General features: G+C 41.3%; 1 protein-coding gene across 5 annotated transcripts in view; it reads left to right on the top strand.

Moving 5' to 3' along the window:
• The window catches only part of MSANTD3 (Myb/SANT DNA binding domain containing 3), a 110,301-nt gene extending 98,669 nt beyond the window's left edge, over window positions 1-11,632 (top strand). For 2 of the 5 annotated variants that reach the window (XM_065530994.2, XM_045372562.3), the window contains exons 2-4: window positions 557-640; window positions 1,861-2,311; window positions 10,441-11,632. In XM_065530994.2, coding sequence (XP_065387066.1) covers window positions 1,894-2,311; window positions 10,441-10,850 — 828 coding nt within the window. In that variant the 5' untranslated portion in view covers window positions 557-640; window positions 1,861-1,893 and the 3' untranslated portion in view covers window positions 10,851-11,632. The remainder of the gene's footprint in view (window positions 1-556; window positions 641-1,860; window positions 2,312-10,440) is intronic. The other 3 variants (XM_005581193.5, XM_045372559.3, XM_065530996.2) reach the window with 2 other exon arrangements.
• The last annotated feature ends 2,615 nt before the right edge of the window (window positions 11,633-14,247 follow it).

Raw genomic sequence — 14,247 nt, 5'->3', positions numbered from 1 at the left:
AAAAGATGTGGGGAAAGTGTGTGGTCCTAAAACACACATAGGTTTCATACACTTCACTGGAATAAGACATTCACTAAGCACCTGTTGTGTGAAACATGCTGACTCAGCACTGTGGAGGATGACAAGGTGACTTATGGGAATCATGGTTTAATCATTTGGAGTGACCCAAGGCAAGAGGCTGAGAGACAGTTGTGGAATGATTCTAAGAATACTAGACTCCTAGGGCAGTCCAAGTTCTGGACTTTCCATGTCACCATCTTTGTGATCTTGTGCAATCCACTTCACCTTTCTGACCCTTACTTCTCTCAGCCGGAAAGAGACTTGAGGAATGTAAAGAGGAACATTGAACTCAGTCTCTTAAGTGCCTAGGCCCTTTCACATCTGAAATTACATACATTGTTTACTTAGGATTTTAAAAAGCAGCCCTCATACCTGAAGGATCACAGACTCCAACACCTCATTTTAAAGATGAAAAAACTGAGGTTGCCATTTCTTCAGGTATATGCCACAGAGTGACGAAAACATCAATTTTTTTTTTTTTTTTTTTTTGAGACAGTGTCTCCTTTGTCATCCAGGCTGGAGTGCAGTGGTATGAACATGGCTCACTGTAGCCTCGACCTCCTGGGCTCTGGGATTACAGGTGCGTACCACCACACCTGGCTAATTTTTTTTTCTTCTTTTACTTTTTCTTTCTTTCTTTCTTTTTTTTTTTTTTGTAGAGACAGGGTTTTGCCATGTTGCCCATGCTAGTCTCGAACTCCTGGGCTCAAGCAGTCTACCTGCCTCAGCCTCCCAAAGGGCTGGGATTACAGGTGTGAGCCACCGTGCCTGGCTATACATCATATGTGTGTATATATATATATATATATATATGGTTTTTTTTTTTTTGAGATGGAGTCTCACTCTGTTGCCCAGGCTGGATTGCAATGGCATGATCTCGGCTCACTGCAACCTCCACCTCCCAGGTTCAAGCAATTCTCCTGCCTCAGCCTCCTGAGTAGCTGGAATTACAGGCACACGCTACCACGTCCAGCTAATTTTTGTATTTTTAGTAGAGATGGGGTTTCACCAGGTTGGTCAGGCTGGTCTCGAACTCCTGAGCTCGTGATTCGCCGGCCTCGGCCTCCCACATCATATTATATATTTGATTACATGGTGGCTTCTCTTGTCCTCAGCTGTAACAAAACTTTTAGAAAGCTGTTTAGTTCTAAAACTGGCTAACATGATTTGGGGGAAAAATCAGTTGCCTAACATGAAAGAAAACTCAATTAAGAAATCAGAGTCTAGACCGGGCACGGTGGCTCACGCCTGTAATCCCAGCACTTTGGGAGGCCGAGGCAGGCAGATCACTTAGGGTCAGGAGTTCGAGACCAGCCTGGCCAACATGGTGAAACCCTGTCTCTACCAAAACTACAAAAAAAAAAAAAAAAAAAAAAAAAAAATTAGCTGGGCGTGGTGACAGGTGCCTGTAATCCCAGCTATTCGGGAGGCTGAGGCAGGAGAATTGCCTGAACCCAGGAGGTGGAGGTTGCTGTGAGCTCAGATCGTGCCACTGCACTCCAGCCTGGGCGACAAGAGTGAGACTCCATTTCAAAAAAAAAAAAAAAGTTCAACTTTTCTTTTTTTGCTGTTATATACCAGATAGTCACAGTATAGCTAGCAATCCAGTTTGGAGTAAAACCCCATTCCTAGTACATTTCTAAATATTCTCCAGAGTCCTGAATATCATAATTCAACATGAATGAAAAAGAAAGTACTGTATTTCAGACAAGGGAATCAAGTCAGGAATTAAGCTTCAGTGATTCGTAGGCATTGTTTTTGCTGGAGTTGGTAATCATTGCTTCAAACTTCCTTTTACAGGATAGCTAGCGGCCAGGAGAAATATAGTGGAAAATGCAAAACAACGAAATTATAAAGCCTGCCAAATACTTCTCAGAATTGGAAAAGAGCATCCTGCTGGCTTTAGTAGAAAAGTATAAATATGTGCTGGAATGTAAGAAAAGCGATGCGCGAACTATTGCCCTTAAGCAGCGTACCTGGCAGGCGCTGGCCCACGAATACAACTCTCAGCCCAGCGTGTCCCTGCGGGATTTCAAACAGCTGAAGAAGTGCTGGGAGAACATCAAGGCTCGGACCAAAAAAATTATGGCCCATGAAAGGAGAGAGAAAGTGAAACGGAGCGTCAGCCCTCTCCTGAGTACCCACGTCCTAGGGAAGGAGAAGATCGCCAGCATGCTGCCGGAGCAGCTCTACTTCCTGCAGAGCCCCCCGGAGGAGGAGCCCGAATACCACCCCGACGCCTCGGCCCAAGGTATCGGTTCCTGATGCCAGTGTGCACGCTCTCACTGGGTACCTGTTTGACATTTTAATTTTAAAATCCTCCATTTTGAGGGAACTTCTGAAAATGAAACTTTTGTATCAAACTCGTTTTTCCTAATTCAAGATCTCAGGATTATATAGGACATTCAAAGTCATATAGAGGTGGGCGCAGTGGTACGCCTGTAATCCCAGCACTTTGGGAGGCTGAGGCAGGAGGATGGCTTGAGCCCAGGAATTTGAGACCACCCTGGGCAACAAAGTGAGACCCCCATTTCTACAAAAAATAGAAAAAATTAGCCGGGTGTGGTAGCGTGCACCTGTAATCCCAGATACTTGGGAGGCTGAGACTGCAGGATCACTTGAGCCTGGGAGGTGGAGGCTGCAGTGAACTGCACCACTGCACTCCAGCCTGGGTGACAGAGAGAGACCCTGTCTCAAAAAAAAAAAAAGTATCTAAAAACAAAAGTACTTGTTTACATCATTGTGCTAACTCTCTTCGAGACTTTATTATTACTTAAACATAAAGAAAAATAAGGAACTGCATTAATGGAGTTCTCATTCGTGAGGTGCTGCAGTTGCCTATCAACCTATCTCAAATATGTTAAAGAGAATTTTATGAAGATTTATATTCATCCACTCCATTTCACTTTTTTCAAAAAATATTTTTGGAGGTCCTTATTATTTGCAAAGCATTGCAGTAGGCCACTCAAAAGGCCATATTAAAAGAGCCAACTGGCTGGGTGCTGAGGCTCACGCCTGTAATCCCAGCACTTTGGGAGTCTGAGGCAGGCGGATCACCTGAGGTTGGGAGTTTGAGACCAGCTTGACCAACATGGAGAAACCCCGTCTCTACTAAAAATACAAAATTAGCTGAGCATGGTGGCGCATGCCTGTAATCCCAGCTACTTGGGAGGCTGAGGCAGGAGAATCGCTTGAACCTGGGAGGCAGAGGTTGTGGTGAGCCAAGATAGTGCTATTGCACTCTAGCCTAGGCAACAAGAGCAAAACTCTGTGTCAAAAAAAAAAAAAAATTTCAAACTTTAAAAAAAGTGCGGAGACTAATATGATGAACGCCTGCTTTAGCATTCACCCAGATTAAAAACCAGCATTTTTAGCCATTATACTATTGTGATCCACAGTTTTGGTTTGTGGCACCCCAGGGATCTTGAAAAACTCCCCCAAAAATTAACTTTTAAGTTTAATATACTTCCATTAAAAAGAAAAAAATACGTCATACATAATTCTTAAGGAAAAAATCACTGTCATACAATGAAGGATGCAGTGATAGTGTGTCATGGCTTCAGAAGGTTGGAATTAAGGGACTATTGAAATGTCTCTAGGCAAGGGGAGGGTGGAAATGCACACAGATAAATTTCCAGCAATTCCTGCTTCTTTTCAGACAGGAAGTGGCCAGTTTATATAAAAATTTACTGCAGTTTTCTGAAAACAGACATTGAAGCAGAGGATGTTTCCTGGTGGGGGACGGTGCGTCAGGGACCCAGCAAGCACTTCCCCAGGATAGTCTGGTTCTCAGCTTGCAGGATGGGAAATTCACTTGTCAGTGTCTCCAGAGTAGACTGAGCTCTGAGGGACTGGCTCCTGTTAATTAAGAGTAACAAGAAGCAGTCCAAAGCCAGGCATGTTATCTGTGTAGAGTGGAAAAGATAATTGCCAAGTGAATCAAATACATGTTTTTGATTAGCACCTTTTTTTCTGTCCTGTAGGCAGACGATCCTGGAGAAGCAAATTGTGATCAAAAGTTTGCTTACTGATCATTTGACCAAGGTTAAGTCCAGGAAGCCAGTTGGGTAACCGTAGTGGTTTATGTTATGAACTTCATGCATCGATTTCCAGTGTAGGAACCTTGTGTCTGGGTTTTGATCCCTGAGTTCCCAAGCCAGGGTACCTCCTAGCAGACAGTTTATGGGGGCACTGTCAGCTCTCTTTCTTATGCCTCCTCATTGCTGCTTCTGTCATGCATGGACTCTCACTGCTAATTAATGGTGTCCTTGTTTTGGAGATGTTTATAGCTTTAGCCAGTTACTCTCTGTTCCTCTCCATCTTGCTGGCTTCAGAGCCATTTAGCTTCTGTGAGGCTGTGGAGGAGTGTGCTGGGGGAGGAGGGAATGGATCAGCAGGGCTGCTCTTTATATTGCATATGTTCCCTGGGAGATACTGCTGAGGACCATGCTGGTGTGAGCTGCTTTCTGTTCATTTTGCAAACCTGTGATCCAGATTATTGTATATTGATTTCATAGGGTTATTCTTAGGGGGCCTGGACAGTCTTATTTCCCCATTTTCAAATTCTGGGGTGGGATCTAGGAAAGTTCATCCCACAAATTTTTTTCTCTTTCTTTTTGGAAGAAATGATGTAATTCATTTACTCATAAACATAATGTATAAATTTTCAGCAGAAGGGAATAAAGGTACATTCTCAGTGTTTTCCTTGTAGTGACGTTTAATAGTGACTCAAGTATAAAGGGATTTATTTTAAATTGGATGTTTGTATATAGATGACGCTGGGGACTCCCCTTTTTGCTGGTGATTATTAAAGCATAGCCAAATGCTCCTTGCTCCTGTGTCCAGGTCCTATCTGGACGGTGGTGGAGAACCTAGTGTGTCCAAAGGTAATCTGTTAATACTAGTAGGTATGGTACTGGAACTCTTTCTATACAGTAAAACAACTTTGAGTTCATTTCACTCATTTTGCATTTCAATTTTTTTTCAAAAAAGAAAAAGAAGCCTGGAATTGTCAGTCATCCTTTCTGGGTGTTGGTGGGAAAAAGGTGGAAAATCTGCTCTAGAGTTATGGCCCTCATTACATCTTGTGTATTTGACATAAGGAATGTGTGTATGTGTGATCTTTCTAACACTGTGCTGTCTAATACAGTTGTCACAAGCCACATGAGGCTCATAAGCACTTGAAATGTGGGTAGACCACATTAGGATGTGCTATAATTGCGCACACCACATTTTGAAGACTTAGTACCAAAAAATGTAAAAAAACCTCATTAAATAATTTTTATATTGTTACATGTTGAAACGATAATATTTTAGATATATTGGATTAAAAAATATGTTACCAAAATAAATTTCATCTTTTTTTTTCACTTTTCTAATGTTACTCTGAGGATATTTTAAATTATATATAAATAGCTTATATTGTATTTCTGTTGGACAGAACTGTTCCAATACCTTACAGGGTACCTGTTACAGAATTAGGTACTCAGAAATTTGTTGGAATTTATGATAAAACTGTTAAACAGGATGGACTCTAATAGTATTCCACTAGAGGCCTCTCTGTAACTACTTTTTGGTATGAGATAGTTTCAACTGTGTCATCTTGATCACTGTCCCTTGGATATACTTAGCTTTGTCAATGACTTTCTGAAAATGTCCATCGTATTCCAACACACTAGTCTTAAAATTTAAGTATAACACTTAGGTATATATTAATATTTGCAAAAAAACCCAATATCTCGTCTTTAAATATATTAAAACAATTTACACCCTGCAGATTTTATGATGTGTGATAATTTGGCTTTGACACTTATCTTCCATTATTTTGAGGGAAACTGTGTACAGAACCAATTAAGGGAGCCAACAAAATTTGCTAGGAGTGGCTGGGAGGCTAGGATAACCAAAAGTCAAATACATTTAAGAAAACTAAGCTTTGGAGTAGCACCCAAATGTCTTAGGATAATTTATATTTAATTTCACATTCTATGCTATAAAGTGATACTTGATAACTGTGAACATTTCTTAATAAATGCCATTATTATTATTGTTCAATCCTAATCTTTGGGGGTGAGATCTCTGGTACCAGAGGGCTGAATTACATTTCCAGTCATGGCACACCAGCCTCACTGGTCTGTGAAAAGCCTTTCTTTTGTTAGTTAGGTGTTTGCTCCATTTTTATTCCATGTTTTCATTTTCTTCTCCTGCACCTGAATCATTCTAACATGCTTACATATTCTTTTACATGTGTTTTGTGTGCATCTATTCTAAATTTATATAGATTTAAATTTGTGCTAGAGATACCATTTTCTCTGCTTTTTTCACTTAGAAGAGTCTTTTTAAGATCAGTTCCTAGGCTGGGCACAGTGGTTCATGCCTGTAATCCCAGCACTTTGGGAGGCCAAGGCAAACGGATCACTAGAGGTCAGGAGTTCAAGACCGTCGTGGCCAACATGGCAAAACTCCCATCTTTATTAAAACTACAAAAATTAGCCGGGCATGGTGGCGCACACCTGTAATCCCAGCTACTTGGGAGGCTGAGACAGGAGAATTGCTTGAACTCTGGAGGCGGAGATTGCAGTGAGCCAGTATTACACTACTGCACTCCAGCCTGGGTGCCAGAGCCAGACTTCGTCTAAAAAAAAAAAAAAAAAAAGAAGATCAATTTATTGCAGTGTGTAAGTCTAGTTTCTTTCTTTTAGTTAATATGTTATACTCCATAACATGCATCCACCCATCTTATTTATCCACTTTCCCAGGTAGCCTTATTTCCTGTATCTGGGGTTTGGCCTGTTTATAGTTTCCTTCCCATCCTTTTGCTGTCATGGTAGGTTTTTCCTGCTGATATTAAACTTACTCTAGTTGTCCAAGTGAAAGAACATCCCCTTGGCTTTCCTGGTCCCAGGAAAGCCGTTGGGATTTCCTACCCTTTTTGCATAAGATTGAGTTGTTTTCTCCTTCAGGTGGCTTTGTTTTGCCTCTGAGAGAGATTACATGGTGGGTATTTGCAGCACAGTGCCATTCCTAGGCTAGTCTTTTTCCAATTAAGAGAGGATTCTTCCCATCTGAACAGTAGTTTCTATTCATTGGAGCAAATATGTGTGTGAAAGTTAATTAACTATACCATCGGGCCTCTTTAGTTGAAAGCCCCATCTTCTGCCAGAGTCGTCTTAAGAGGCCTGGCTTTTTTTCCTTTAAAATTTGGATGTTAGCACACATTTAAACTAAAAAGAATGGTGTTAAAGAAGAGTCATTTTTCTCCTCCCAGACGCAAACATACTGCCTTTTTATGTTCACAGCTCTAGAAATTTAGAGATCGAAATGCATGATACATACCCATATTCTTAATAAGAGATGGTTTTATAGTGGATACAATTTGGAGGCTGCATTTTAAGATATGTAAGTGATCAGCTAAGCAAGTGGAAGAGTGGGAGGCTGATTATTGTAGTGGTTGAGTTTGGATTTTAGAGTCATACAGACTTAGATTAAAATCCTGGTTCTTTCAACTAGCCATGTGACCTTGGATATTATATTTGGTTTTCTATAATAATACCTCCCTCATAGGGTAAGGATTAGATGAGGTAATGCTGTAAAGCACTAGCCTAGAACCTGGTTAGCTGCTCAAAAAACAGTAGGTGCTATCATCATCATCATCATCATCACTGTCATCATCAGGTCTCTAAAGCCTGGAATTGTTGAGATGAAAGTGAACATTTAGAAATTGGAAGAGGCTGGCGCAGTGGCTCATGCCTATAATCCCAGCATTCTGGGAGCCAAGGCGGGTAGATCGCTTGAACTCAGGAGTTTGAGACCAGCCTGGGCAACCTGGCAAAACCCCGTCTCTACCAAAAAATGCAAAAAATTAACCAGGCTTGGTGGTGCATGCCTGTAGTCCCAGCTAGTTGGAGGCTGAAATAGGAGGGTCACTTGAGCCTGGAAGCCAGAGATTGCAGTGAGTTGAGATTGCGCCGCTGCACTCCAGCCTGGGTGACACAGTGAGACCCCATCTCACCAAAAAAAAAAGAGGAAGAAGAAGAAGAAGAAATTAAAGAAATTGGGTGAGACAGCAGCATTGTTAGGGGATGAACTTTAAGGACTCAGAGGAGTATCCAGAACTATCCCCTGGAATGAAATCAAAGAGAAAAGAGACTAGAGGTACCACAAAATGTCTAATGTGTCCAGTCTTTAAAGAAGACATTTTCCAGAATGCCTTCCTTTCTAGATCCAGAACTAGAAAGGAAACAGGTGAGGTAATGCTCTTTGCAGTTGAAGCTCACACCTGAGGGCCCTATTCTCAGTGTTAAGCCTCTCCCATTCCTTTGTCCTGTGCCTTGGATACCCACACAGAGCACTGTTCCCTCTCTGTGGTTGGGCGTGTTAGGAGGTATGTGACCCACTGCAGGTAATTCATCCCATACACATTTCTTACATGCCCAGCACTATACCAGGCCCTGTGCCGGGTTCTACATGAGGATGAGCAGAAGCAATCTCTGTCTTAAAGTTCTCAGAGACTTAAAAGGGAGGTAAACTGCCAGTTTTAACAAGTGTTCTGCCAGAGATAGGCCCAGGAGGCAGCGGGAGCATGAAGGAAGAGCTGTCTTTGAGGCCAGAGCTGTCTCCAGGAAAGATTTCCAAGAGACATTTTCATTATTTCTGAATGGCACAGAAGTGTTTTTTTTTTTTTTTTCCAACCTTCTCTTCCAGAAGTAAGATTTTTACCTTTTCTTTAATCATAATTACGGACTAGTTATGGTTGTTACTTTACCTCTTGGAGTGGAATAATTAAACAGTAGCCATTTTCCTGTTATTAACAGGGTATTATGAATTAGGTTTCCCCCAGTAGGCTGTTAGCATTCCCAGCATCTCATCTTCCAGAATAATGGAGTGGACGTAATAATGTAATCAACTCTGTTAATAAATTGGCATTGTTTTTCTCCAAGGAGAAGATTCTCATTATTGGAAATGTAAAGCTTCTCAAGAAAGCCTTAGAGTCACAGCTAGAAGACTCCATGGGTTAGTGGAGTTAGTGGTTTCTTTATTGCAACTCCCTTAATTGACACTGATGTTACTGCTCTATTAAGAAATCAGGGCAAACATAGCACCTACCAAACATGGTATCCTTTTGCATCCGTATACTCTTCGTTTTATATTCAAGGGTTCAGCCAATAAACATTTACTAGGCATCCACTGTGTACCAAACAAAGTAATTAGTACCCAAGGATTAAAAAAAGAGAATGTCATGGTGCCAATACTAGTGTGTGTGAAGTGCTGTAACAGAAGAGTACATATAAAGGAGAGACCTGAGGTTTCACAGAGCAAGCGGCATTGGTTTTGAATGAGTAGGAGTTGAGGGGAGGTTAAAAAAGCAAGACTACAGTAAGTGGAGGGACAGATAGCCTAACTTTAAGCAGAAGGAACAGTGAAACAGAATTATGAAAAAAAGCATGACCTTATAAAGGATGTGAGTAGCTTGTGGTAGGAGTGAAGGGTACACAGGGCATTTGGAAGAATCAGACAAGAAAGGAAGGTCAGCATCAGGTTATGAGTTTACTTAGGGTAGATTAAGAACAGAGCCACGGATGGGAACCCCCAGGAGAATATGAAAAGGTAACAGGTGAGTACAGCAAGAGTCTCTGTACATCAAGAAGACTTGAGAAGGAGCAATCAGAGAGGAAGGCATCTTAGAAATTAGGCGAGTCATGGTTCAGAAGCTAATGGAGGAAAGAAATTTCAAGGATAGTCAAGTACCAGAGATAGGTTGAATAAGAGGGACATTGAAAACTCCCCAGATGGCAGTGCTGGAGAGTAAAGGGAAAATGTTTGTGAGGGAGTTAAGCCAGGGAATGTAGGCTCATCTTTCAAGGAACAGCATTTACAAGATGGCTCTCCAGGGTAAGGGCTAACACCTGTGACCAGGAAACAGCAATAGCACTCTTGCAAAGATTACACATATGTGTTCATAGCTGAATGAGAAGTTGGCAAAGGATGATCAGACTGATAGAGAACTTACTTTGAAGATCCACACTGGCCTTGCATTGTGGTCCTACGCTCATCAGAGTTGGGCACATTTCAGTTTAGAATATCAACATAACAAGGTCTCCGATTCTTGATAAGCATGGTTTCTGACAACGGATCCCATACTTTGAAGTTCTAGGAAATAACCTAACAAAACCCCTTGTCATTATTTCTTAAGAAAAAGTTGCTTTTGATTTGTGGGTTTTTAAAAAGTCAGGTGTTGCTAGGGTGCCTGTAGACATGAAGGCCAAAGCAGACATGGTTTTAGATACATCCTGTAATGAAGGACCCTGTCATTTGAAATAGGATTGGTTTTTTTTCTCTGCCTGTAAAATCTTTGAACATATGTTTTCTGCTACTGTTTTTCAGAATCATTTGCTGTTTCAAATAGAGAACTGTGCGATGATGAGAAAGAGTTCATACATTTTCCAGTATGTGAGGGGACCTCTCAACCTGAACCCTCGTGTTCAGCTGTCAGAATAACAGCCAATAAAAACTACAGGAGCAAAACCTCTCAGGAAGGTGCTTTAAAAAAGATGCATGAGGAAGAACACCATCAACAAATGTCCATCTTACAACTGCAACTGATACAAATGAATGAGGTGCATGTGGCCAAAATCCAGCAGATAGAGCGAGAGTGTGAGATGGCAGAGGAGGAACACAGGATAAAAATGGAAGTTCTCAATAAAAAGAAGATGTATTGGGAAAGAAAACTACAAACTTTTACCAAGGAATGGCCTGTTTCCTCATTTAACCGGCCCTTTCCCAATTCGCCCTAAGACTTTGGGGGTGGCTCTCTTGTAATTAATCTGTGTTGGCAAAGAATGTTTGGAACATGGACTTGCGGTCAGTAACCTGTAACAGAGCTACAACTAGGAAAATTAGAGTGGTAGTAGTCACTTATTTAAGAATTCATTCAGGTAAACAGCTGCACCCTCTGTACCCCTTAAGTGGCAAAGAAGCTGTTATAGTCTTCTGAAAATTATCACTATGAGTGCTATAATTCTGAATGTAATGTCTCTTAATTAGAATTCATACAAGAACCACGTGTGAGTGTTGTTGTTTTTTTTGTTTGTTTTTTGTTTTTTGTTTTTTAAATCAAATGCAAGTGTGACTATAAAGGAGTGTGGCTGGTTTTTTTTTGTTGTTGTTTTTGTTTTTGTTTCTTTTTAAACAGACAGCAGAACTTTTCTATCCAAATGAATGCCCTCCCGTCGAAAGTGACTGTCCTGGGAGGCTACACGTTTCTCCAGTGGTGATGCTGTTGCTCAAACTTGCTAGAGGTCTTCAGGGAACCTCCATGAGAGCTGCCACACTTTTTAAATTTTCTCAGTATCATCCTCTGAGTATGGATTTTCTGTTTTTAAACAGCCCAGTGTTTAGAAGGGTATTTTCTAATGTGGCTCATAAACCACCTTTTAAGGCCTTTTCTTTTCTAAATAATTCTCCAACAATGGTAGTTCTGTTGGAACTAAGGATGTAACTACTTTGAGGGAGAAATGTTTGTTTAGATTTCTACATTCTGGTATGTGGGTTTTATTAAAAAAAGAAAGACTTGCAATTTTATAGTCACACTGTGTATGTTTTTTAAAGGTGCTGCCTTCCCAGCTGTGCTCCACTTTTTGTCTTCTCTCTGTAGTTTCCTCCCAGCTTTGTACTACTGAGTTGATGGTTGCCCTTGCTTTTAGTCTTTAGCTACCAAAGGAAAGGCCCTTCCCTCGCCATGCTCATGGTGCTAGCCAGTAGTAATGCTTTGTAGCTGGCATTACATAGTTAGCATTGGGCCTTTTGAGACTCCATTACCAACATATTTGGAAATATGGATTGATAAATGGATATTTTGACTGAGCTGCAGTATAGCTTCTCCTGTAGCCTCTTGTTAAAAACAGCCCTGGGAGTTGGGGACAGCAGTAGTTGGAAGCAGCAAAGTGACACTTAAGTACCAAGGCAGATCAGCAGTTTCTGACAATGAAAGTTCAAGGCCATGTGGTGGGGAAGGAGGAGTATACGTGGCAGAGTCCACATAAGTGATACAGGCCTTGGAATCGGGGCCTGAATTCTAAGCTCAACTCTCCCTCAAGTTGCTGTATGAATGTGGGTAACTCCTTTTAACCCTTGGTGTGGTGTTTCCTGTCCACAGAACAAGGGAGTTGGGCTAGATAATGTTCCGAGTCTCTTACAACTTCTTGGCTATGGAGTGGTCTGTATAGTCTTAGATGGGTACTGCCCACATCATAATCAGCTGGAGAGCATGAGTCAATAGGGAGAAATTGTTTACTGCAATGGCTAAGCTTCCCTCCTGCATAATTTTGGAATTTGGGGGCTGGGGACCGTAAGTTTGGTAAGGTACACATATACTTGCTATTTATGCATAGCACACAACTTAAAACAGGTATGAATTTATTTTTAACACTGAATTATATTTTCAATGTCTCAAAGGAACTGGTTATTTGAAGAAAGCCTGTGAAGACTAGTCTTCTTTGAAAGAAAAGATCCTTTTGTGAGGATTTATGTTCTTAATTTAGTTTTTACCAAATGAACCCTTTTAGAGAAAGAAGCATCGGGATAAAGTCCCAATCTTCAGTGGTTTGTGGAAGACAGAACCAGATGCTTCATGCCCTCCTACCCTTTTAGGATTAGGACAGGGAACAGCAGACCCTAAACATACATGTGAACTGAGCAAAGATTGCCTTTGCTTCACCTATTGACACATCTAAGAACCTCATTAATATAGAGAGTACAGAGTGGAGTCTGAGATTCTACATTTCTTACAAGTTCCTGGTTTATGCCAGTTATACTTGTCTGGTTACCACACTTCTGAATAGCAAGGTTTCAGAGGACTCTATGAAGTTTTTATTTCTCAGAAATTTGGCTTAGGTACATCTTTACATACAGTGGTGCTAGATACTATTCTCTCAGAACTTACAACTTAACCACACAACAATGCAGAAGAACACAAAAAATGCTTGCACACAGTAGTGTATTTTAATGGAACTATAAAAGCATTGAACTGATTCCTAACTTTATGTATAAAGGATAAACCAGCAGCCTAAAGCACCTTGCTCTACTGTTAATGGTACTTATGAGTTTCTAACAGTAGCTTCCAACCTTGGCTATGCATTAGAAATAGCATTTTATAAATAATTAGTCCCACTGCGTCCCACTTCCAGAGGATTCTGATTCAATTTACCTGGGCTGGGTCCTTGTCCTCTGTATTTTTCCAAAGCTTTACAGGAGATTATGATGCATAATTGGGATTGAGAATCACTGATATAGCATTCACAAATGGGTCTCATTTTTTTCTTCATCCCGTGAGGCTGTGCAGAAGGAAGGAAATGACACTCAAAGAAGAACCACCTGGTGTCAAGCCCATAGCTAGCGAATGGCAAAGCAGAACCTCAATCCCAGATTTCTTGACTCCAAAATATATAGCCCAAACTGCCTGCCCTTGTCCCATTCCTTGAGCTCTATCATGGATTGGTTTTATCCTGAGAGTCAGATCACATTACAGGGTACTTGTTGCAGTGTCTCCATTTGTGAACAAGTATATCACAATTCATTTCACTTTTGAGCAGTTTCTTACCTGAGGTAGAAATGCAATAACCGTTTCTTAGTAGGTGCTGTAAGGGATAGACAGGTAAATATTAAGACACAGTTCATCATCCCCCACCTTGGCAAATCATGGACACAGCCCAGTAGGGAATATAAGGGTTGTACACAGCTATCATGTGCGTGATCACTGCATGTCTTCAAAGTGCGTTTGTACCTCAGCAGAGAGCTCAGAAGCATGAAGAAAGTCCTCATGGAGGAGATGGCAGTGGAGCTAAGTCTTCAGAGTTGGCATTTTGGCAGGTGGAGGTTTGGAAACAGAAGAACTTCACTAGATGCAAGGTCCTGTTGAAGATTCAAGATAATGAGACACATAATTGAGAGGGAGTGAGAGCATGGGGAATTTCTGAGTTGGGGCAGTAACATGATCAGAACTGTACTACAGGAAGAAAAGTAGAAGAAGAATTGAGTGGAGAGAAGACTGGAGTAGGGGATACCAGGTAGGAGGGTTTGTCCCTGGTTAGGATGAGATGACAGCAGGACCCAGAAGAGGTTGCACTAAAAACCAGAGAGACAGCCGGGTACAGTGGCTCACACCTGTAATCCCAGCACATTGGGAGGCCGAGG

This window comes from Macaca fascicularis, chromosome 15, assembly GCF_037993035.2.
Source record: "Macaca fascicularis isolate 582-1 chromosome 15, T2T-MFA8v1.1".
NCBI lineage: Eukaryota > Metazoa > Chordata > Mammalia > Primates > Cercopithecidae > Macaca > Macaca fascicularis.
The sequence above is the reverse complement of the archived record's forward strand: the minus strand, read 5'-3'. Positions and strand labels throughout refer to the sequence as shown.